General features: G+C 43.3%; 1 protein-coding gene across 1 annotated transcript in view; it reads right to left on the reverse strand.

Annotated features, from left to right (window-relative positions):
• The window catches only part of TBC1D16 (TBC1 domain family member 16), a 140418-nt gene that overhangs the window by 18021 nt on the left and 95463 nt on the right, over positions 1–26934 (reverse strand). The window contains exon 11 of the mRNA XM_080281446.1: positions 13399–13505. Within this exon, the coding sequence (XP_080137572.1) occupies positions 13399–13505 (107 nt within the window). The remainder of the gene's footprint in view (positions 1–13398; positions 13506–26934) is intronic.

Below are 26934 nucleotides of genomic sequence, written 5' to 3' on the forward strand. Positions count from 1 at the left end.
CTGTGTTAACTGAACCTGGTTTGAGGGGTAAATTAAATTCTCATGATGAAGCTCCTCTTTTGAGCAGTAACGTGGATGACACTCTCAAGAGTTCATGTGCTAATTTCCTGTCTGATGGTTTTGTCAGTCCTCTGGACAATAATGACAGGAAATCATTTAAAATATATCGTGATATAGATGCTTGCCAATCCCTTATGCTGACCAGTGTTCTAGGCTCTAATGTTAATTCCTCTGATGAAACTGTAATCTTACAAGGTGTAGGGAATAATTACTTCTCTGTCCCTCTGTATAGAGTGAATTTAGAGTCTGGTTTTGTTAATGGTTCCGTTATGGTTGGGTTGGTTGAGACACTCCCAATGTCAGGTGTAACTTTCTTACTTGGAAATGATATTGGTGGAAGTCAAGTGTGTCCAGCTCCTCAGTTGTCTAGTGAACCAGTGACTGCGACGCAAGATTGTGATATCCCTGACGTGTTCTCTGCATGTGCTGTCACTAGGTCTAAGTCTAAAGTTACTGGTGACTTAGAGGATAATGATGATGATGATGTTATCCTAGCTGACACTTTTCTTGCTAATTTGGACCACTCACCAGATGAGGCAGTACCCCGTAGTGTTGATAATTTGTTTCATCAAGAGTTGGTTGAGTTGCAGGTTGCTGACCCTGAGTTGAAAGGTCTAGCTAACTCGGCTTGCAGTGAGGAAGAGTCAGCTGGTGCTTCTACTTGTTATTATATAAAGTCAGGAGTACTTATGAGAAAGTGGAGACCCCCAGCAGCATCAGCCGACTGTGAATGGGAGGTTATACATCAAGTTGTCATCCCTCGTGTTTGTAGGCAGGATATCATTAGAGTGGCTCATGATTCCAGTTTGGCAGGACACCTTGGAGTGAGGAAGACTGTGGCATGCATTTTGAAACACTTCTACTGGCCAGGTATCTTCAGAGATGTTTCCTGATATTGTAAGTCTTGTCACACCTGTCAAGTTGTGGGGAAGTGTAATCGACCAAAAAGGTTGTACCTCTAGTTCCCATTCCTCCTTTTGAGGCGCCATTCACCCATGTGTTGGTGGATATTGTGGGCCCTCTTCCTAAGACTTCTTCAGGATTTTCTTATGTGTTGACCCTGATTGATATGGCTACTCGTTATCCTGAAGCCATTCCACTTAGAAATATCTCAGCAAAGAATGTGGTTAAGGAAATGCTAGGGTTCTTCACAAAGTTTGGTCTGCCCAAGGAGGTACAGTCAGATCGGGGAAGTAAATTCACGCCAAATGTTTTCAAGCAGTCTCTGAAAGAGTTGGGCATCACCCAGATCACGTCTTCAGCTTACCATCCCCAGACCCAAGGAGCGTCGGAGAGATATCATCAAAAACTCAAATCGATGCTCAAGAAATACTGTTTGGAACATCAGAAAGACTGGGATAAAGGTCTTCCATTTGTTGTATTTGCCGCAAGAGAATCTCCAAATGAATCACTGGGCTTCTCACCCTTTGAACTACTGTTTGGCCATGAAGTAAGAGGACCCCTTAAGCTACTCAAGGAATGCTGGCTGTCGGAGGAAGATGACGTCAACCTGCTGGAGTATGTGATGAAGTTCAAAGAACAGCTGTCCACTGCTTTATAGCTGGCGATAGAGAACTTAGGAGCTGCTCAGGAGAAGAAGAAGACTTGGTGTGATAAGAAGTCCAGGTTACACCACTTTCAGCCAGGAGATCAAGTTTTGATTCTGCTACCAGTGCATGGGCAACCTCTTCAAGCCAAGTTTAGTGGTCCTTATTTCATGGAGAAGAAACTCAGTGATGTCAACTATGTCATCGCCACACCAGATCGTAGAAAGAACAAGCAACTTTGGCACATCAACATGCTAAAGTTATATCACAGGCGGGACGAAAATAACCCAGTCTGCACTGTAGCTGTTCCATCTGAGTCTGCAAGTGAAGTTCTCCCATGCAGCATGAGCCTGAGTGATAGTTTGGGGAAGAATCCTGATATCATGAATGATCTCCAGACTAAGCTTTCTCATCTAGCTCCCAAGTAAAGGCAGGAGTTTTCGGCATTACTGCAGGAGTACCCGCAAGTGTTCCGTGCTACTCCAGGAAAAACCACTGTGTTGATGCATGATGTCGATGTTGGAGACGCAAAGCCAATTAAACTGCCTCCTTACTGTGTGAACCCAGTGAAAGTTCCTCTCATCCAGAAGGAGCTTGGCTACCTGTTGGACCACAAGATGATTGAGCCCTGTCAGAGCGAGTGGAGTTCTCCTGTCACTCTAGTCCCTAAGCCAGGTGGGTCACAGCGGCTTTGCATCGACTGCAGACGTGTTAATCAGATAACCAAAACAGACACTTACCCTCTCCCTCGCGTGGAAGATTGCATAGACAAGATCGGAAAGGCTAGGTACATAAGTAAGTTTGATTTGTTAAAGGGATACTGGCAAGTACCTATGACTGAATGTGCTAGGGAGATCTCATGTTTTGTAACACTAGGAAAGACTTTTGCATGTTCTGTAATGCCATATGGTATGAAGAATGCACCAGCCACATTTCAGAAGCTCATGAATGTTGTAACAGAGGGTTTGGCAGGGTGTGTTGTTTATATTGATGATGTATTAATCTTCAGTGACAACTGGAAAGATCACCTATGCCATGTCAGTAAATTTCTTGAGCGTTTGGTTCAGGTTAATCTTGTAGCTAATTTATTAAAGTGTGAGTTTGGTCGAGCTAAAGTTCAGTACCTTGTGTACGTAATTGGTGATGGACATGTTGCACCACCAGGAGCTAAGGTTCAGGTTATAAGTGATCTTCCCAGACCTAAAAGTAGGAAAAAGCTACAAAGATTTTTGGGAATGGTAGGTTATTACAGGAGATATGTTCTTAACTTTTCAATTCTTGTATCACCACTTACAGACCTACTGAAAAAGGGAGTTAAATTTGTCTGGACCGATGACTGTGAATCCTCTTTCAGCAAACTTAAAGCTATCCTATTAAGTCAGCCAGTGCTCGCTACTCCAAATTTTGCTAAGCCTTTTAAGATGGCTGTTGACGCAAGTGATACAGGAGCTGGGGCTGTTTTACTGCAAGAGGATGATCAGGATATTGAACACCCTGTATCTTATTACAGTAAGAAGTTCACTCCATCTCAAAAGAACTACTCAACTATTGAGAAAGAGCTTTTGGCCTTGATTTTGGGTTTACAGCATTTTTCATTTTATTTGTGTTCTGGTTTTGACCCCATAGTCATTTATACCGATCATAACCCACTGAAATTCCTTAGTAAGTGTAAAGATAAAAATCAGAGATTAACAAGATGGAGTCTACTTCTTCAGGAGTATTCATTAGACATACAACATGTCAAGGGAAAAGAAAATGTTATTGCAGATTGCTTATCTAGACTTTAGACAGATTGTTTCAGAGTATTAAGAAATTTCCTTTGTAAATTTCTTTTTCTTTGTGGGGAGGTGTTATATAGCTTATGATTTCATCATCCTTTGTATAATTCTAACGTACAGTATGCTGCATGTTTGATCACGATTCGCCTCGTGGCTTCCATAGTGCGTATTCTACCTCACTCCCAGCCTCCTCCCTTATAGTAGAGTAAGTCGTTCTTTCTGTTGTTCAGAGCAGGAGTGTCAACTCTTTGTCCCCTATGGCTTCATTTGCGCGTCCTTCTTACAAGTTGTATCAAGCTCTGCCGGCCCCTATATAATGAGCTCAGTCTCTGCATTAATCGCCACTTAGATCTACTCCTCATTTTGTTCACATCTCTGTCCTCCCCTATACAGTTGTTATTATTTTTGTGAGCGCTCAGGAAGTCTCCAACCATCTAGCTGCTGTATAATTTGAGTATAAGTGTTATTACATTTTGTTCATGTACTGTATAGCATAAGGTGTTGATTCGTAGGCCTGGTAAGGTTTTTGTGATAAATGTAAAGTTTTTGCTGTCAGCCAGTAGTAATAAATATTTTGTATCTGTAATAATATATCTTGCATTAACTGAGCATTATCCGGTTTTCTCATTTTATCAGGGATGACGTAGATAAATTTACTCTTGCTAATTTCGTGTTAATAAAGGCTATTGCAGTTAACCATATGTTTAACCTGTTTTTTGCCATTACATTATCCTTATGAGTCCTGAATGTTTAGTTGTTAGTTTGAGCATTAAACTTAAACTTTTAATTTTACCTAACTCTTTTGTTTTGAACCTGGAACTTTGCGGGACAGTTTTCTCTGTTCCATAACAATATATATATATATATATATATATATATATATATATATATATATATATATATATATATATATATATATATATATATATATATATATATATATATATAAAATATATATACATATATATATATATATATATATATATATATATATATATATATATATAAAATATATATACATATATATATATATATATATATATAAAATATATATACATATATATATATATATATATATATATATATATATATATATATATATAAATATATATACATATATATATATATATATATATATATATATATATATATATATATATCTATTCTATCTATTGCCAGACGCCTCAATCCCGTTTGGGGTGGCCACAAACAAATAGCCTCCATGTCGTACTGTCCCCCGTCATTTCACTGCCCTGCTCCCAACTCACACCCCCCTCTCTCATATATCTCTCCACCCCATCCCTCCATCTCATCCTCAGCCTCCCCCTCCCTCTTTCCCCCTCCACCTCACTCACATATACTCTCTTCGTCAGTCTTTCACCCTCCATCCTCTCCACATGGCCAAACCACCTCAGTGTGTTCCTCATAACACTTCCTATCACATCCACATCCACACCACAACGCTCCTTTATATCCTCATTCGTTAGCCTGTCTCTCCATGTGACTCCACAGGCTCCTCTTAAATAACTCATTTCCACTGCTCTCACTCTTGACTTCTGTCCTTCCAACAACGTCCAAGCTTCACTTCCATACGTTAGAGTTGGTATCACAATACTGTCATGTAGTAACTTTTTCACTTCCATGCTCACTTCCCTGTTTCTTATCACTGCTTTCAAAGAACCAGCAACCTTTCTTCCCTGCTGTACCCTTTCAAGCACTTCACCCTCCAAACCTCCATCCTTACTCATCACACTACCCAAGTACTTAAACGTACTCACATTTTCCAATTCCTCACCATCCAACCTCGCTGTACATTCACTAACTTCACCTCTCTCAAAGACCATCACTTAACTCTTCCCTACATTCACCTTTACATTCTGTTTCTTACACACTCTCCCAAACTCATCCACCAAGCCCTGCAGCTCCCCTTCGTCTTCACTCAACAACACAGTATCATCTGCAAACAACAGTACAGGGAGTTTCCAAACACTATCCTCTTTCACCAGGGCCACTCCAACATCCACTACCCTACCTTGTACCTCTTTTATTACCTCATCCATGAACAGATTGAACAACCATGGAGACATGACACATCCCTGTTTCAACCCAACCTCCAAAGAGAAAAATTCACTTAGTTCACCATCCACACGCACTGCAGCCTTAGCACCATCATACATACTCTTCGCAGCATTCAACAACTTCCCATCTACTCCATATATTCTTAATACTTTCCACAATCCTTGTCTATCCACCCTGTCATATGCTTTCTCCAAACCCATGAAAGCCGCATAGAACTTCTTTCCCTTCTCTAGAAACTTTTCCACTAAAGATCTAAGAATGAATATCTGATCTACACAACCTCTTCCCTTCCTAAATCCTCCCTGTTCTTCTCCAACTAATTCCTCTGTTCTTTCTCTAACTCTGTCAATAAGTATCCTACCATACACTTTTCCTATTATACTAAGAAGACAAATGCCCCTATGATTACCACACACTTCTTTTTCCCCTTTTCCTTTGTACAAAGGAATACTTATACATGACTTCCAATCCCCCGGGACTCCACCTTCATCCCAGGCCAATCTGCACATCTTCCACATCCACTCCACTACCATCTCTCCTCCATGCTTCACCATTTCACCACACACTCCATCAAATCCTGGGGCTTTCCCCAATTTAACTTTCTTCATTGCTTCCACAACTTCTATCCTACTGATTTCTTCCTGTTTTCTCACCTCCCTCCTTCTCCCAGCCACTTATACTCGCACCTCTTCCATCCTCTATGTTCAACAATTCCTCAAAGTGTTCCCTCCATCTGCTCACTTTATCTCCCTTCTCCACTAGTAATCTACCATTTTTATCTTTCACTCCCCTGCCAACCTCACATCCACCCTGTCTTACTCTCTTCACCTCTTTCCAGAACATTTTCTTACAGTCCCTCCACTTTACACTCAAATTCCTTCCAAATTCCTCATCCTTTCTCTTCTTACTCTCTCTTACTAATCTTTTTACCTCTCTCTTTCTTTCTACATATAACTCTCTCTTCCGCCTCTCAACTTCTTCCACGCCCCTATTTCTCATCCATTCACCATATGCTTTCTTCTTTTGTGCCACAGCCTATCTCACTTCTTCAGTCCACCACGCTGTTCCTTGTACGCCCCTCCGTCTTCTCTTCCTCACACACACATCACATGCTGCACATATTTCTTCTGTAAATACCCTGCACACACCTTCCACGTCCCCCATCTGCTCCAATTCATATTTGCCCAATTGTTCCTCCACTTCTCTCTTATACTCTGCCTTTTTCTCATCCTCTTGTAACCTTTCCACTCTCCTTGCAACTACTCCTTCCTCTCATCTTTCCCTTCTTCTATTCCTCCATCTTACTTGTATCCTAATTCTGGCCACCACCAAGTAGTGGTCAGAAAGTCCACTCCCCCAACCTCTATAAGCTCTTGCATCCATTACACATCTTCGCATCCTTTCATCCACACACGCATAATCAATCATTGCCTTCCTTTCATTCAGTTCACCACCCACCCTTCTCATCACTCGCCATGTATACCTGTGGATCATTTTATGCCTGAAGAGGGTATTGGCTATCACCAACTCCCTCCCAGCACAAATGTCCACTAACACACTGCCATTCTCATCTATCGCAGCAGGCACACCCCACTCACCAACTATTCCATCCACTTTCACATTCCCTACTTTACCATTCATATCACCGATCAAAAACACTCTCTCATTCCTTCCAAACTTTTCCATGCACACTTCCACATTTGTCCAGAACTCTTCTCTCACTCTGCTAGCACGATCTTGCGTTGGCGCATACACACACACAATTGCCCACATTTGTACTCCAACTTTCAACTTTACGCACACAATCCTTGACCCAACTGATCCATACTGTCTTATGCTCTTCTTCCATCTTTTACTCACAACTATACATACTCCTTCCTTTGCCCTCTCATTCTCATCTACTTCTGCACATATACCCCATCCATACTTATATATATATATATATATATATATATATAGTAGAACCTCTTTGGTCCGGACCCCTTTGATCTGGATTTCTGTTAATTCAGACAAAATTTAAAAATAATAAGCTCCAAAAATATGTTGAAAATAATTCTAAAGTCATTTTCAGTATTGGCAAGGAAAGCGATCATCATTATTTAGTCTCAGATCATGCTGGGTCGCAACATGGGTGCCTGTTTAAACACACACTAGCATTCGTTCCATCAACTAGTTCACCAACCAGTTATATTTTGACGCTGTATTTCAAAAGTTAATCCTCCTAACCATGCCCCTTAATGCAAGTGTAGCTTTTGCAATGAATAAAGGTGTTAAAAGGAGGAGTTTGCTTACACAAAAATGGGTCAGAATATTCTGCAGTGTTTAATGATTACTGTAGGTTATTTTTTGTACTTAAATGTGGTTTACTTGAACATCAAACATTAGCTTCTTGCCCAGATGGGGATTATCAATATGCCAGAGATGACAATGTATATTTTGCCTACATATGTTTTATTTTTATTCCAAATATTACAGTTAATTAATTACAGTAATTAATTTTTTTGCCTACACAGGCCTTAGTCACTTACTACAATTTAAAATGTAGGCTAGTTTCTTGTCATGGCCTTACCTGTAAATTATGCAATACAAAACTATCGTACATGATTAGTTTGGTTATTTTAGTATCCTTTCATCTTTTGCAGTTACTTAGGGTTGACACATGCCACATATGTTAATAATTAACAAACGTACCATATGTAGATAGTTTTTGGTATGAACTGGAGATTACCCTGATGGTCCGGACAATCTGCTAATTCGGACAACCCTTACCCCCATACAGTAATCACTCCAATATCCGGATCAATAGAGCCATCGGTAGGTTCGGATATTGGTTTTGTCCGGATATTGGGCCCCAGCTTATGGACTTGTACTTACGGACCCTAACACAGAGAAACACCTATACAACTCCCTCCGGACATGCATAGCACCTATTTAACACCCAAATCACACCAATAAGGCACATAAATGACTGAAATAAATGCAATAGACACATAAAATGTGGGTTTAGAAGTATGTTCATACATTAATAAACATTCTGGTACTTATGGACTCTAACCGAACCTAACCTAACCGAACCTAACCGAACTCTGAAAAACACATTCCTACTGCACATGCATGAGGTAAGTTTAGTATGGAAAGAAGTACAGTATGACACTTTCTGGTAAGTATAGTATGGGAAAAAATACAATATGAAACATTCTGGTAAATATAGTATGGAAAATAGTACAACATGAAACATTTTGGCTACTTACAGCAAGTCCCTGGCCACCTCGATGAATAACCGCCTCCTCTCGGACTCTGACAGTAAGAACGATTTCCTGAAGCACTTGCACTACACTCTTCCTGAAGTCTTGCACTGAACTTAGTCACTAACACACAGAAGTCCGTTCTTTTCACAGTGTTCACTTTAGTCCAAATAATGTTCCATTAAATTTAAGTGTTGCACATTAACTTTTCCCAAGTTTTTTTAAGTTTCCAAAGCCAAAACAAAGAAGGTTAGTTACGTTAAATTTCTTTTCTACTTCGTCTTTTCTCCCAACTTGAAAACCTTAACACAACACACCGTTTTTTTCACTGCACAACACTCAAAATTCCCGTGTGGTCTAGTGGAGAAGTTCTTGCTGTTTATTCACTGTCAGAGCCCGAGAGTATCACTGGCAGGCGTCCAAGGGGTGCATCGGTGGGTAGTGGTGATGGCGTACCGACTACAGAAGACTCTGAAGACAGCCGCAAACTCACGTCGAGCGGTGACTCCACTGTAGCTGATGTGCTGGGCTGTGGCTCGGAGCATGAGGGCCTGTCTTGGGGAGGCAACGGAGTGGAACCAGGGCTTGGCACAGCGGGGGTCACGGGCCTGAAAAAACTGTCAATCGTTGACTGACGCAAGGACCGACGATTCTGGCGATTGATGATGCGCTGCCGGAAAGCACGCACTTCCTCCACGAGTCCCAAGGGCCCCATCTCCCTGTCGCAGTCCGGGTGTTCCAGGTAGTCTAGGACGAACTCTAGATGTTCCCGGAGTGCGCTCAGCTTGGGGGATGGCTGGAGTAGTGTCCTGCTGGGCGGAGTCTGCATCATCATCGCCTTCGTCGTCGGAATCTTCAAGTTCGGGACTGACACCAGCAACCGAAGACGCGATCTCGATATCAGACAACGTCTGATACCCAGGATCGCCCTCGTCGTCGTCCAACCACTCACGAACATCGTCCACATCAACATCGTCGCCGTGCGTATAGCCGTGCATGGAAGTCATCCACGTCAAACCCTAGGAAATCGTACTCCACATCTGTTCCGAGAAGCAGGCAGAGACCAACCATTTTCAAGAGTTTTCACAGGGACTTCCTTCCATGCACTAGCCCAGTTGTACAGCGCAGACTTGATGTTGTAGCGGCGAAGGTTTTCCAAAGTCCGCTTGCCTCGAGTGTCACGTCCTTCCCTGCGCTCGTCCTCGTCCTCGAGAACCACCATCACCTCGTCCAGGAACTTCCGACGGTACAGGCGCTTTGTTGCCACGATCACTCCTTGGTCCATTGGTTGAATGAGAGCAGTCGTATTAGGTGGCAGAAACATGCACCTAATACGGCCATTCTCAGCAACCAAGTCCTTGTCGCACGGGTGGGCAGGTGCATTGTCGAGGAGAAGGAGAGCCTTTACCTGGTCGCGAGGAATTCCCAGTGTCTTCGTCTGGTAATGTATGACCTCCTTGACGAAGTGATGGTGAAACCAGTCTTTGAAAATCACAGCTGTGAACCATGCTTTCAAAGAATGGTACCATACGACAGGAAGGACATCCATCACCCCACGAAGGCACCGAGGCTGCTTTGCACGGCCAACAATAACGGGCTTAAGCCGGTGCATGCCGTTAGCATTGGCACAACACAAAGCAGATATCCGTTCCTTAGAAAGCTTGCGGCCAGGTACACGCTTCTCCGTCTCATCGGCGAGAGTGTTCGTTGGCACCGAGCGATAGAATAGGCCAGTTTCGTCAGCGTTATAGACTTGACCGAGAGTGAGGCCCTCCCTGTCGATCAAGCCTTTCACCTTGTGCCGAAACTGCGTCCACTCCATCCTCGTTAGCGTCCAATGCTTCGCCATGTGCTTTACGGTTAGTAAGGCCATGTCGCAACTTGAACGCGAAGAGCCAACCCTCGGATGCCTTGAAGTCTAGGGCGTCGTGAAGCCTTGCAAACTTCTCAGCAGCAGCCTTCAGCTCCGTTCCACGTACCATCACACCAGCTGCACGTTGCTGTCGATACCAAATCAACGTGGAGCGGTCGATCTCTGCATACTTGGGAGTAAACATAACCTTCCTCTCCACGTTGCGTTTGCTTCTCGACGAGAAGTCAGCCGTGTACTGCATGAGCTTGTCTCGGGAACGCTTGATATCAAACAAAGTCGACCGGGCCAGGTTGAACTCGCGGAGAATGCGAGAGGAAGACCAACCCGCATCAACCTTCTCCAATATCTCCCGTTTCTTCTCCAGAGTCAACACCATCTCTTCCTTTTCTCAGGAGGCGGGGCCATCATCACACACACTAAGAGTAGGGCAGAGAGCAGCAGGAGGCCTTGCAGCAAGTACGGCACCACCACAAAAGTGAGCACGTGGGCAGCCATGACGAAGAGCGTAGGTCTTCTCGCGGTGAGAGACAGGCGGGAAGTGGGGAGGATGCAGCGGCGCTCTATCGGACGTCGGAGGAATGACGAACCAAAACAATGCTCTCACGCGGCGCGCGTGGCAAGTTCAAATTACGGACGGCAAAAAATCGATTTTTTTTTCCAATTTTTTTGGATTTTCGGACCATTTTGGGAATGTTTGATCCCAGGACGATAAGGTTCGGTTAGTGGGGATGTTCGGTTATTGGGCGTCCGGATATTAGAGGGATTACTGTATAGTCCGAAGAAGAGAGGTTCTACAGTATATATATATACAGTACAATCCCTGCTATCCGGCATTCAGACAAACGGAATACTCAGAAAAACGGGAAAATTCAAGGGCTGGTATAAACGTCAGTAAGTTATAACTGTGCGCCATTTTGAATGGACCGCCAAACCGCCGTTTTATCGTGTCACACGAGGCTGGGTGAAGTCGGACTAAGCGAGGTGAAGGCATTTCTGGCTAATGTAAATCCCTAGTAAATCCTCTTAAACAGCCCTCCTCCTCCCTCTTTCCCCTACTTGAATTCAATCATCCTCCACACCCTCCACAATTTCCACAAATCACCAGTCTGCTTTTTACCACCAGACAGTAAACAAGCTCTCTTGCTGTTGTGTTGCTCTGATGGACGGTAATTTCAACATTCCAAAATGCCTAAAGAGCAAACTAAACGTAAGCGTGTCGTGCCTACCTTGAAACAGAAGCTGGACATATGCAATAGACTTGAAAAAGGCAAACATTATAAAACACTGATGACCGAATATAATGTAGGAAATCCAATGATTTATATCAAGACCCAAGCATCCAAGCTCAATGAATTTTTCAGGAAAAGCGAGACAAGTAAGTCCATTGAAAAAAGGCATACTCTTCATCGTTCGAGTGGTTTTGCTTAGAAAGATCTAGGGGAGCACCAATTTCTGGTCCTCTTATCCAAGAAAAAGCACGAGAGTTTCACAATAAAATGAATACAGAAGTCGAATGTGATTTCAGTGTTGGATGGTTAAATCGTTTCAAAGACAGGCACGGAATTTGTAAGCCAGACATCTTGGGAGAGAGCAAATCAGCAAACACCGGTGTTTTTCTTCCTAACGGACCGACTCTAACTTGCGCCACATAAATTCATCTTAGAACGCATGTGTGCTGGCAGAGATGAAAAAAAAAAAATGTTAATAGGAATGTTTACTTTGTTGGAAGAAAAAAATATATATATGCTTGCACTTCGTAAGTACATCATGTATTTTATTTTGTGCAAAACAGCTGATTGGCGGTAGGTGAAGGGTGGAATGATGGAGGTCAGTCGGGGCCGGAACCGTAAACCAAGCTTGTGTGGGGGCACAGGTGTGATAATTCTACAGTGCAGTCTTAACATCAGTTCACCAATAAATGTTCAAGATTTGATTTCTTTACTTTTCCACTTTTATGAATACAATACGAACATACAACGAATACTTCGGTAGTTAACAGAATGGTGCAAAACAGTGGCGGAATGGTGGCGGTCAGTTGGGGTCGGGATCGTAAACAAAGCTGATGTGGGGGCACAGGTGTCGTGATAATTTACCAATAAACATTCAGGATTTTATTTCTTTAGTTTTCCACATGAGTACAGTACATACAAGAAATTATTCGGTAGTTAACAGAATGGACTTGTGCATTTTGCAGTACCGGTACTGCAAGGCATTACATGCACGTGCATTATGACCATGGTGTGTGTTTACGAGGCAATTTTTCAGGTGGAATCTCTTAGTGTGCCCCCTGATGTGAGTGGTGAGTACCTGAATTGTATTTACTGCTGTGATAATGATCGCCTTTGTTCAGATTTGAATATCAGAACTATGGGAAAAATCTGTAACCGGGAAGGTGAATTCCCCAAGCCGCCCAGTTAACTGGGATTATACTGTATATATATGTATTATATATATATATATATATATATATATATATATATATATATATGTATATATAACCCTTCATTCTTAAAAGCCTCTCATCAGACATGTAAAACATCTATCTGCAGTAAGAATAAAACATAAAAAGTCATAGCCACACTGCAGGGGTTAGCCTACTTCCTTACTGAATGCCATAACCAACCTACAGAAAGAGGTGGAGAACCACACAATTAACTTCTTGAATCTGGGTGGAATCCTGTTTACTTTATTCTTGCTGCTGCCAGTCTTAAACAACCAAGGGAAGGCCTCCTGCACTGTAAGGGTGTCTTAATGCCATAATAAATCCATTCTGTTTGAAAAGTCAAATGGGTTAATGAAAATCAATCTCTACATACAGCAGAATCCAACGGTGGCAGAAAAGAAGATCAAGACCATCCTGCTGAGATGCCATGTGTTTGTAGAAACGTGGAGTCATGAGACGCAGCAATTCCCTCAGGTAGCTCTGTGGGATTCATATTATGTATGGTTAAATGCTACTGCCTTGGTACAATACATAAATCTATCTTAATGCCAGATGCCTTAATTCTTTAGGAGGTGGCCACAAACAAATTGCCTCCATGTTGCCCTGTCCCCCGCTCTTTCACTACCTTCTTTCTCCAGCTCACACCTCCCTCTCATATACCTCTCCACTCCATCCCTCCATCTCATCCTCAGCCTTCCCCTCATCATCCTCCTGCCTCTTTTTCCCACCTGTATACTGGGTGAGATACTATACAATAGCCGGAAAAAGGAAAGAACATGAAACCAGGAACACTAATCATTGGGCCATACATGCATTCATTCACTATTCAAACCCCCAGGATTCTGGTTTCACTTGATGGGTAAGCTTTTCAACACACAGCTTCACACTGAGCTATCCAACAAAGTCAATTCAACAACTGCCAAGTTAAAGAAGAGTGTCAAACCTTGGTCATACAATCCTCCATGCAAAATAAATGCACCCAGCTCAATTGCTTGTAGGATTAGTCCATTAGCATCATTAGCTTCTGCACGTTTATTTCTCACATACTCATTTACCATCATCTATTCACCTTTTTCTTGACCTACCACACCACCTACTACCTTCAAACTCGCTCATATATATCATTTTCATCACTTTATTCACACCCATTCTCTCCACATTACCATACTATCTAAGCACACTCTCTGACTGGCATCCACAGACTTCCTTACACGGAACCTTTCATCAATCACATTATTTCTTATCCTATCTACTTTCTGTACTCCGCATACATTCCTCGACAGTTCCATCTCCATGACACATGCTCTTGATTTTTCAGTTTCATGCCACACCTTAGTCTCACACCTTTATCTTAGAGCAAACACTAAAACTTTTCACATAAAGCTCTTGCTGTCACCACACTCAGACTTCTACAGTATTTTTCAGATTATTAATATGGTGTTAAACAACTGCCACAGCTATGGTAAACTATATTTACAATCTAGATGGGCATGAAAGAGATGGACACCATCTTGTGGTGTGCCAAAGACAAACGAGGGCCATCTTAGAATGCAATTTTTGGCATGAAATTACGCTTTTCAGTGCTGATTTATCAAACCCATGCCTAAATCTTTGTAACAGCTTAAATTACTGTATATCCTGCAACATAATGAGCATTTCCCCCAAAACATATTGCTTTAAAAAAAGTCATGACCTGGGAAAAGTCTACGGGTTCAGGTGACTGGTGTGAAGACCACCAAGAGTCAGAAGCAAATCACTTGATGGCCTTACTAATTATTAACAAAAATTTCAGTAGGGTACTGCAGACTTAGATGATTATCATCAAAAATGCAGAGTAAACTAAGCAATCTGTGGGTTAGATGTGAACGCACATCATGGATCATCCTATTGCACCATATCAAGCCCACTCATAAACTGTGAAAAATGGACAGCTGATCCTGTCAAATGTAAGGCAGTGGTGAAAGACATACGTTCGTGTCCTTTATTTAATACAAAATTATAAATAATTTAATGCAGATTTATTATCTTGACCTAACCTAACCTAGTTTATGATACTTCAATGTGTTTGGTTAAATTACCATTAGGTAGGTTAGGTTAGATTAACCTAGGTTATGGTTAAGTAAAATTAGTTTAGACACCCTTAGGTTTGGTTAGGTTTGGTTTGCCAAAGTGTAGTTAGGTTAGGTTACTTTTGGCTGAGCAAGGTTATTTCACCTTATTAGATTAGAAAAATTAGGTTAGGTAAAGCTTACACATGAATATGTAAGGTTAGGTTTGTAAAAATAAATTTCCGTAGACTTCAGTACGCGTTAGAAAGTCTCCTATTATGCTTGATAAACAAACAAATGACTTGGGAAGAACACTGATATATCCATCCATCCATCATCCAATCCTACATTGCCCCATGAGAAACGTAGAAGCCTGGGGTAGGCAGTTGGTCCCGACATAAAGAACAGAAAAAAAACACCATAAAAATTATTGGAAAAATATAGAAAACAACTAGGGAGAAAACGACATGAATCAGTAAGGTAATTCTGATTCTTAAACTGATGTGGGCAAGTCTGGGACCTTGAGTAGCTGGTCTGGTTGTAAATTAAAGCTGGTCAAACCAACATCAGCTGCATACTACGAGTACTCCTGAGTTTTTGAAATTATTTAACCCCTACACCGCGGGCTTGTTTACCAATGACTTGCATGTGCCGCGGGGTTATTTGGGCTCCGACAGACTCTCAAAAAATATTTGCCAAAAATCAGTTATTAGTCCTAGAATAATAAAATTACATATGCTTATGGCACATACCTTCAGCTTTCTCCTGGAATGATTGTTGAGCCTTCGTCGGTTACCGTAGGACTTGTGGAGACCTCTGAAGTAGGGTAACGAAGTCTCCACTTTACACTTCCCGACAACCCGTAATATGATTACCACAGCCAGATACAAACACTATAAACACTATTCTACAATTTTCAAGTAGTTTGGGATCCATACTCAAAAAAAAAAAAACACTGTGAAAGCAATGGAAATTACGAGCGCGCCTGATCGTCGCACTGGCACTAGTTCGCTCTTGGTAGTCTGTCATTTATTATTCATAAAACCCCTCACACTTTATATTTCTATTACTATATAACACTTATATATATCTACAGTCTTTATCCATAAGTTTCCTTCAGTAGTGTTAGTTTATTGTCACTGTAGGGATTCAATTTCTTTCAGTAAAATACGTAGCATTCACTTTCTCGTCCTGTATACTGGCATTGAGAGTGAATGTCACTTTCATCTTCACTCTCATAACTCATAGCATTCAGACATGCTAGAGTGAAACTTTCACTTTCATTACTCCTAGGGTATATACTCGTATTCTTATAATACTACTCATTTACATTTCTATTTACGTTCTCTATTTTATTTACGTTATTTACATTTCTATTTTATTTACACTGTGTTGTGCACTGTCACTTGAAATAACTTATAAAACTATTTTCCATTGTTCACGTATATTTACATTCATTACTTTCACTTGCTGTTTACACATTATTTACACATTATTTACAATTCCACTTGCACTGTTTTACTCAATAGAAAGATCGTAGTCACTCTTTTATCAATTGTCAGCCCTTTACCTCTTTCCACACGAGGTTTAGTAGGGGTAAAGGTCACAGAGCCATTTGCATGGGGGTGAAAAAAGGCCTTGAAGTCAGCAAGATGAAACATACGTCCTCTCACTTCGGAAGATGAGAGTACACTGATAACGCAGGGCCAGCCAGCCTGGAGGCCTGTTTTAGGGGTTATTCAGAGTTACCAATATTACTTCTTGAAACAGCTAAGTCTAGCACTGATATGATTGGCAGGAAATCTAGACAATACATTATAAATTTGGTAGTTCCAGGTGAATGTAAATATCACTTAGGCTTCTCCCTTCCCTCCTTACATGTATATTTATTACGAAAATAGATTAGAGGCCTACTTAGGAGATATATAATCAGAGCTACCAATGTTAAATCTTGAAACAGCTTTGTGTAGCACTGATATGATTGGCAGGAAATCTAGACAATACATTATAAATTAGGTAGTTCCAGGTGAATGTAAATATCACTTAGGCTTCTCCCTTCCCTCCTTACATGTATATTTATTACGAAAATAGATTATACGGCATATTTCAAGGGGAAAAAAACAGCGAAAATTAGCGAACGAGTGCACGTGAGGTGTTGTCAGGTGATAATTAGCCAATTCCAGGTGTATGGCACTCTAACTTACCTGATTTCTTTCTTGTATATATTATTTGGTATAAGAATACGACATAGGGCTTATTTCAATGGATGAAAGCAGTGAAAAATTCCAGGGAAGATTCGCTTAGCGTAGCATGGCCGGGCAGGCGAGAGGATAGGGTAATGGAGGGGGGGTAGGGAGGGGTGTCAAGAACAGGGAGAAATGGCTAAATTGTCAACAATGGATGGGAGTACAGATGAGATTAGGAGTGCTGACTAGTGTTGGACATTGTCAGTACTGATAGATGATACAAGCCCCCACTTGGAAGCCCGGGTGAATTCAAAATAACACAGAATCACAAAAGCGACGCCCCGCGGTATGATCCCTTGCTCCCAAGCGTCACGAAAGTGACGCCCCGCGGTTAAGGGGTTAAGTATCCTATCCACAATGATATTAATATGTTCTATCTATCTATCTATTGCCACAAAAACTGAGCATTGTATTTTGTATAATTGAAAATATTAGCATGCATCTGACCCCAATCATCGCTCTACATGACTTTAGGGTGTAGGCAATACTTTGTGAAACTCACCTTCTACCCAAGTTGTGATGGTGTAGGCCAATGAAGAGTGAGTACAGTATTCACTGCTAAAAGGTCCTGGCCAATGAAAACAGCTCACTCATGATGTCATGGGCTGATATGCCAGGCCTATGTTTGTCAGTCTCAGGCTCGCCAATGCTCAGGCGGGCAATGACAATGTTTTTGAGCCAAAAATGCACTACAACAGCAAAAGTGCGGATTTTCAATTTGCAGCGATAAAAAAAAATGCTATAACCAAGTATGCATTCACCAAGGGATCACTGTACAGTACAGTAAACTCTCAAATAACCGTCGTCACAATATCTGGCCCAACGCAATATCCGATGCTGCTGGCTCAGCTCTATTAACCCGCGCCGTCCCGGGGACGTACTTCCACGTCCTCACGTTTTGTCACAGCTAATCCCGGGGACGTACTTCAACGTCCTGCAATTGCAAGGTTCATAATTTCCACAATTTTCAAAATTCGCGGGAGATTTTCGTTTCGCCCGAGTACCCAAGCCTCCCCTACTTGCCGCCTGGCAGGCAGCGTCCTAGACCCCGCGTGACCCGCGTTCGCCCTTGTCTCGGTCACTCACCTGCCAGCAGTGACCCAGGTCAGACATGGCGCGGAAAGGTCTCTCAGACAAGGAAATCGCATCTGTCCTGGAAGCCTTCACTGGAGACAGTGATTCTCCACTCGATGATGATGTGGTGGATAGCGATTACGTCCAGCCAGAGGAAGAAATAAGTAGCAGTGATGAGGAGGTCCCTTCGCCCCGAAAAACGCGGTATGTAACATACCGTAAGGCAAGGGAAGGCCAGCCTGCTCCCCAACCACGTGCACAGCTATCTCTCCATCACGATTCTGATCAGGACGAGGATGAGGACGATGAGGATGACGGAGGCCTAGGACGTGATATCGCCGCGTGGTTGGGAAAGGAGAAAATTTCACCATGTGGATCAGAAGGTGGGGCGAGACGACACCTAAGGTATGGTCAAAGTACATTGTCTGAGGAAGTGGCAAGTGGTGTGGTGGGATTGCTGGGAGAAAGGGAAAGTGTTGTGGCGGCAGCGCGGGGTGAAAGTGAGAGTGGTGTGGGGGTAGTGCGGGGTGAAGGGGCCAGTGGTGTGAGGGAGGCAGCACGAGCACGTGGTGCTCGTAGGCCTAGGGGAGAGGAGGTTGAGTCACTCCCCAGCACTTCTTTCGCCCCTGAATATTCACAAACTTCCTCCCCACAGCCCCAGGATGTGGGGAAAGGAAAGAAAGGGAAGGGAAAGGGTAAAGGAAAAGGGAGAGGGAAGAGAAGTGCAAGTGATGAGAGGCGCCGCTCTCCACCTCCCCAACCTCCCCCACCACCCTCACCTCCCCACCATGACGAAGGGGACGATGGTGACGTGGCTGGAGACGGTGGTGTCACGTGGAACTGGGAGGATGGGAGTAATTTTACTCCCATCATTCACCCTTTCACTGAGGAGTGGCGGTCAGGTTGCACGGCTCCAGGTGTAAATGCTGGGTCGTCACGGTTAGATTTTTTCAACTTGTTCTTTGGTGAGGCGTTTGTTGGGCGCATAGTAGAACAGACAAATATTTTTTCACAATCCCAGCGCCTTGAAAGTGAACGCTTAGGAACCACAAGCAAGCATGCAGAACAGTATGACTATCCCGTGACTATTTCAGAGATGTTCCTATTTTTTGCCCTGGTAATCTTGATGGGTGTGGTGAGGAAAAATCAAATTCCTGCCTACTGGACAACGGACCCAATCATCCTCACACCTTTCTTTGGAAAGGTGATGGGTCGTAACAGATTTCAGTTTATTCTCGGCCGCCTCCACTTTTTTGATGCAGATGATCCAGCCAATGCAAATAACACCGATAAAATGAGGAGAATTAGGCTGGTATTTGATCATTTACGGGAAATGTTCCGCTCCTCATTTTATCCCTACAGAGACCTCGTCATAGACGAGAGTCTTGTGTTGTGGAGAGGCAATATTTCCTTTAGGCAGTACATACCCAGCAAGAGACACTGTTTCGGGTTCAAGATCTTTGTTATGTGTGACTGTAAGACTGGTTATGTGCAAGACACAGTCTTGTATACAGGCGCACAGACAGATATAATAGAAGATCAGAGTATAGGACTCTCTGGGGCCGTGGTGAAGACAATGATAGAAGAGTACCTTCATCGTGGTCATGTGTTGTACCTGGACAACTGGTACACTAGCCCTCTTCTCGCTAGGTTCCTACACCAACACGACACCGGAGTCTGTGGTACAGTCAAGAGAAACCGTCACCATATGGTCAAGATAGGGAGGAAACTTGACAAGAATGAGGTGGTTTTCTTCCAGGCCAATAACATCCTTGCAACCCTGTGGAACCACAACAGGGAAGTTTGCCTCCTATCAACTGTTCACAACCCCCTGATGCACCGCACAGACTCCGTGGATCACCGTAGCGAGAGGAGGCGCAACGTATGAAAACCAGAGTCTGTACTTGCCTATAATCTGAACATGAGGCAAGTTGATCACTCAGACTCGATGATTTCAAGTGTTGACTGTGCCAGGACCACGATGAAGTGGTACAAGAAACTCTTTTTCCACTTGCTCGACATCACGGTCCTGAACACCCACTACCTGCACGCAATGACCACCGGAGTATCCGAGACCTTTGAGGGGTTTGTGAGGGAGCTTGCACGTGAAATATTCGCCCAGCATGCCCAGGACAGACTCCCACACCGCCCCCGCGCCCCCCGTGCTGCTCAGACTCCCCTACGTCTTGCAGGCCGCCACTACCCCAGCGCAATCCCTTCCGAACCAAACCGTCGTAAACCCCAGCGTCGCTGCCATGTATGTAGGCACTCGACAGTCAGACCATCCACGCAGAGAAAAGACACAAGATACGAGTGTGTCGAGTGCAATGTTGCATTGTGCCTTCAGCCTTGTTTCAAGGAATATCATAATTTCCTACACTACTGAAACTGTGTGGGAAGGCGAAATGACGCTCATGATAATGGTAAGGCCAGTCAGTAGGTCTATCTATCTATCTATTGCCAGACGCCTCAATCCTGTTTGGGGTGGCCACAAACAAATCGCCTCCAAGTCGCCCTGTCCCCCGCCATTTCACTCCCCTGCTCCCAACTCACACCCCCCTCTCTCATATATCTCTCCACCCCATCTCTCCATCTCATCCTCGGCTTCCCCCTCCCTCTTTCCCCCTCTACCTCACTCACATACACTCTCTTCGTCAGTCTTTCACCCTCCATCCTCTCCACATGGCCAAACCACCTCAGTGTGTTTCTCATAACGCTTCCTATCACATCCACATCAACACCACAACACTCCTTTATATCCTCATTCGTCAGCCTGTCTCTCCATGTGACTCCACAGGCTCCTCTTAAATAACTCATTTCCACGGCTCTCACTCTTGACTTGTGTCCTTCCAACAACGTCCAAGCTTCACTTCCGTACGTTAGAGTTGGTATCACAATACTGTCATATAGTAACTTTTTCACTTCCATGCTCACTTCCCTGTTTCTTATCACTGCTTTCAAAGAACCAGCAACCTTTCTTCCCTGCTGTACCCTTTCAAGCACTTCACCCTCCAAACCTCCATCCTTACTCATCACACTACCCAAGTACTTAAACGTACTCACATTTTCCAATTCCTCACCATCCAACCTCGCTGTACATTCACTGACTTCACCTCTCTCAAAGACCATCACTTTACTCTTCCCTACATTCACCTTTAGATTCCGTTTCCTACACACTCTCTCAAACTCATCCACCAAGCCTTGCAGCTCTCCTTCGTCTTCACTCAACAACACGGTATCATCTGCAAACAACAGTACAGGGAGTTTCCAAACACTATCCTCTCTCACCAGGGCCACTCCAACATCCACTACCCTACCTTGTACCTCTTTTATTACCCCATCCATGTACAGATTGAACAACCATGGAGACATGACACATCCCTGTTTCAACCCAACTTTCAAAGAGAAAAATTCACTTAGTTCACCATCCACACGCACTGCAGCCTTCGCACCATCGTACATACTCTTCACAGCATTCAACAACTTCCCATCTATTCCATATATTCTTAACACTTTCCACAATCCTAGTCTATCCACCCTGTCAAATGCTTTCTCCAAATCCATGAAAGCCGCATGCAACTTCTTTCCCTTCTCTAGAAACTTTTCCACTAAAGATCTGAGAATGAATATCTGATCTACACAACCTCTTCCCTTCCTAAAGCCTCCCTGTTCTTCTCCAACTAATTTCTCTGTTCTTTCTCTAACTCTGTCAATAAGTATCCTACCATACACTTTTCCTATTATACTAAGAAGACAAATGCCCCTATGATTACCACACACTTCTTTTTCCCCTTTTCCTTTGTACAAGGGAATAATTATACCTGACTTCCAATCCTCCGGGACTCTACCTTCCTCCCAGGCCAATCTGCACATCTTCCACATCCATTCTACTACTATCTCTCCCCCATGCTTCAGCATTTCAGAGTAGACTGTAGCACCAGTCGAGCAGGGCAGTACTCCCGAGGTGGATGGAAAGCTGATGACAGGGAGTGCTGGATCTCCCGTTTCATCAGCCCTCAGGACTAGTTCCTGACCATCCCCCTTTGCTGAACTTTTTCAGTGTCTCAGTTACACAGAGAGTAGGCCAGCATGCTCTCCAGTACAAATTTCTCTATCTATCTTCACCAAACTACATGCACAGTACACACTACACTTCCTATCCAAAATTCACCAAAATGGCATCAATTCACCCAGCCTCGGAGTCCCCAGGGGAGGGACCATAAATGCCCCCATCTGCCCCTCTCCCGGTGGCGACTGAGGTGCCTGGAACCACTGTCTGACTCTCTTCTTCTTCATTTCTGCAACATTCGCGGCCTTTCCTCTAACTTCTCGCTCTGTTGAGCACCACCTCTCCTCCTCTAAACCTCACTTCTTTTTCTAACGGAGACTCAGCTGTCTGAGGCAACTGACAGCAAACCCTTTTCTGTATCCTCCTACTTTCTCTATACTCATTTCAAAGCCAAAGGTGGCTGTTCTGTATACATACGCAACGACTTATCTTGCTCTCGTGTTCCTGAACTTGATTCTTCTGAATTCTCCACTCTCTGGCTTCGGCTTTCCTGTCATTCTCTGACTAAATATATCTGTGCTGTTTACTTATCCCTAATTCTACTGACTATCAAAAATTCTTCGACTATCTTACTTCTACGATGGAACACATTCTGTCCATTTCTCCTTTCTCTGAAATCTCCATTCTTGGAGATTTCAACGTTCACCACCACCTTGGCTCTCCTCTCCTTTCACGGATCCACCTGGTGAACAAGCCTACATCTTTTCTATCCTTAATGACCTAGAGCAGCTTGTACAGCACCCTACCCGTATCCCTGACCGCCTTGGAGAGAGCTCCAACATACTTGACCTCTTCCTCACAACTAATCCTTCTGCTTACTCTGTTAATCTTTTCTCTCCGTTGGGCTCCTCCGATCACAGCCTTATTACCTTAACCTGTCCTATCACTCCCAGTACGGCCTCACGGACCCTCCAGGAAACGCTGCGTCTCTGGCATTTGGAGCCGCGGACTGGGAGGCCTCAGGCAGTACTTCTTTGATTTTCCCTGGAATGATTATTGCTTCCATGGCCGTGAGCCATCTGAGTGTGCCTTGCGCATTACGGAGGTTATTCTCTCGGGCATGGAAGCATACATTCCTTTCTCATATCCTTTGACTAACGCAAGAAAGCCTTGGTTTAATCACGCTTGTTCTAATGCTGTCCGCAACAAGGAGAAGGCCTACAAAAGGTACCGGAGCCAACCCACCCTGAATCACATAATCTTTACGTTTCTGCCCGGAATCGTGCTAAGTCTGTTCTTCGCTCTACTAAAAATAATTTCATCCATACTAAATGCTCTCAACTCTCCAACTCGAATTCTTCCCGCTCCTTCTGGCACCTTGCCAAAAATCTTTCTAACAACTTTACCTCATCATCCTTCCCTCCTCTTTTCTACTCTGATGGTTCTGTAGCTATTTCTTCTACTGATAAAGCAGATCTCTTCGCACACAGACTTTCTCCTCCAATTCCACCTTAGACGATTCCGGTGCTGTTCCTCCATCACTTCCCCCTCTGACTTCCTCATGGCTGACATTAAAATTTCTTCAGTTGATGTATTTTCTGCCATTACTGGCCTCAGTACTAACAAGGCATATGGGCCTGATGGGGTCCCTCCTGTTGTTCTCAAAAACTGTGCTTCTGTGCTTACACCCTGCCTAGGCAAACTATTTCGCCTTTGTCTGTCAACTTGTACCTTTCCTTCTTGCTGGAAGTTTGCTCTCATTCAGCCAGTCCCAAGAAGGGTGACCACTCCCAACCCTCCAACTATCGTCCAATTGCTTTAACTTCCTGTATTTCAAAGTTTTGAGTCAATTCTTAATAGAAAAATTTTAAGGCATCTTTCCTATCACAACCTTCTTTCCGATCGTCAGTATGGGTTCCGTCAGGGGCGCTCCACTGGCGATCTTCTCCTACCTTTCAGACTCCTGGTCATCCTCCTTTCGGGACTTTGGCGAAAGCTTTGCCATTGCACTTGACATCTCAAAGGCTTTCGATCGGAGTCTGGCATAAATCTTTAATTTCAAACTGCCCTCCTACGGTTTCTATCCTTCTATCTGTGCCTTCATCGCTAGCTTCCTTTCTGGTCGTTTCTATAGCTGCTGTCGTAGACAGCCATGTTCTTCTCCTAGATCTATCAACAGTGGTGTTCCTCAGGGCTCTGTCCTATCACCAACCTCTCTTCCTTTTATTCATCAATGATCTTCTAAGCTGTACATCTAACCCTATCCACTCATACGCTGATGACTCCACCCTTCACCTTTCCATTCGGTTCCCATAACGCCCATCTCAACAGTTACTTCAAGAAACAAGGGATGAGGCTATGGCACACCTAATGTCTGACTTGACTCATATCTCTGACTGGGGTAAAAATAATATGGTTGTCTTTAATGCATCTAAGACTCAGTTCTTACACCTATCAACCCGACAAAATCTTCCACAGGTATACCCACTGATGTTTAATAATATTCAGATTAATCCTGCATCATCCTTTTGAACATGCTTGGGGTTTCATTTTACTCGGGACTTATCTTGGAAAGATCATATTACATCTCTTGTAAAATCTGCTTCCAAGAGATTGGGTGTGCTAAGCCGACTCCGCTCTTTCTTTACCCCTGCACAATTGTTGACTCTATACAGGGGTTTTATCCGCCCCTGTGTGAGTAACTCTCATGTGTGGGAGGCTCCCCACATACAGCTCTTCTCAATAGGGTGGAGTCAAAGGCTTTTCGTCTCATTAACTCTCCTCCTCTTACTGACTCCCTTCAACCTCTGTCTCTTCGCCGCACTGTTGCATCTTTATCTCTTTTCTATCGCTACTTTAATGGTCACTGCTCCTCTGAACTGTCTGCTTGCATTCCTCCACCTCTACGACGGGCGCGTAGCACCCGTCTAGCAGCAAACTCTCATCCCTTTTCTGTCCAACTCTCTAATGCAAGAGTTAACCGTTACTCCCAGTCTTTCATTTATGCAACAGGTCAGCTCTGGAACTGTCTCCCTCTGTCTGTATTTCCTTCTGCCTATGATCTCCAGTCTTTCAAACGTAATGTGTCCAGGCATCTCAAAATGATCGGATCTTGAATTTGGCTCTGTATTGTATTTTGTTTTTCTCTTGGAGGGAACTATTACTGCAGGCTCATGCCTTTGGTTCCTTCTTCCTCGCATTAAAAAAAAAAAAAAAAAAAAAAAATTTCACCACACACTCCATCAATTCCTGGGGCTTTCCCTGATTTAACTTTCTTCATTGCTTCCACAACTTCTATCCTACTGATTTCTTCCTGTCTTCTCACCTCCCTCCTTCTCCCAGCCATTCCCCAGCCACTTATACTTGCATTACTTCCATCCTCCACGTTCAACAATTCCTTAACCCCTAAAACGCGGCTGTGTACGGGCGATCCCCCCGCTGTGGCGGGGTTGTAGCGGGGTCTGAGTACCTGTGGAAAAATATTTGCCAAAAATCATAGATTAACCCTAGAGCATTAAAATTTTTATGGCATATAGTACTTACATTCAGCTTTCTCCTGAGCCACATGTTGAGCCTTCGTTGACTACCAAAGGACTTGTGAAGACTTGCAAAGTTGGGTAACAAAGTCTTCACTCTCACACCTCCAGAAACCCGGTTTTCTTTCTACCACAGCCTCAATCTGTCACAGTACACTTTATACAACAACGTACAGGTTGTTTGGAATCCGTATTTGTAAATAAGCACTGAAAATAAGGCTAAAATGAACGGAGCGCACGGCCGACATGCAGCGCGGTGGCGATCTTCCCGTCAATATTGTCACATTTGTCTTTTCTCGGCAAAAAACACATATACTACATTTTTTTTCATCACAGGACTTCGCAAACGTTTGCCTGTCACTATTACGGCCATAAAAATCACTGTCACAGCCAGTATTGTGGATTGGGACTGAGGAAGACCACCGCGGCGCGAGTTTATTCAGCCTTACGGCAGGCACTTTATTCTCGCTCCTGTCGGCCACTCGCACTTCATTTCTATCGCTCACTTTCACTGTATCTGTTCTTTTTTTTGCCTTATTCATCAGTGTCACTGTCCAGTGTTATAAAAATAATATTTTCTACACAACAAACTGTCACTGTCAGAACATAGAATAGGAAAATATGCTTTCATCTTCTTACACTGGAGTGACTGTCACTCGCAATAAATATATTATTACTATGTACAATTATTTACACCAAAAAACACTGTCACTGTCAGTGCTTTTACAAGTACATACACTAATTTACACTCATCAGGCTGTCACTGTCAGCATGTAAAAGAAAACTAAACAATATTATCACTGTCACTCTCAGTATTATTTCAAAGAATCTTACCCTTATTTTCAAAATCTACTTAGGCTGTGGTAGTCAAAGAAACACGGGTAAGCACAGAGGGGAACTTTGCACTCTTTGCACTGCAAGGAGGTGCGCCTAACGGTTCTTTCCTGCCTGGTAGTGTGGCTGCACACATGACACCTCCTCAGTGCTTTCCCCCTC

This window comes from Coenobita brevimanus, chromosome 89 (genome assembly GCF_032717465.1).
Source record: "Coenobita brevimanus isolate Jiangsu-jjx chromosome 89, ASM3271746v2, whole genome shotgun sequence".
Taxonomy (NCBI): Eukaryota; Metazoa; Arthropoda; class Malacostraca; order Decapoda; family Coenobitidae; genus Coenobita; species Coenobita brevimanus.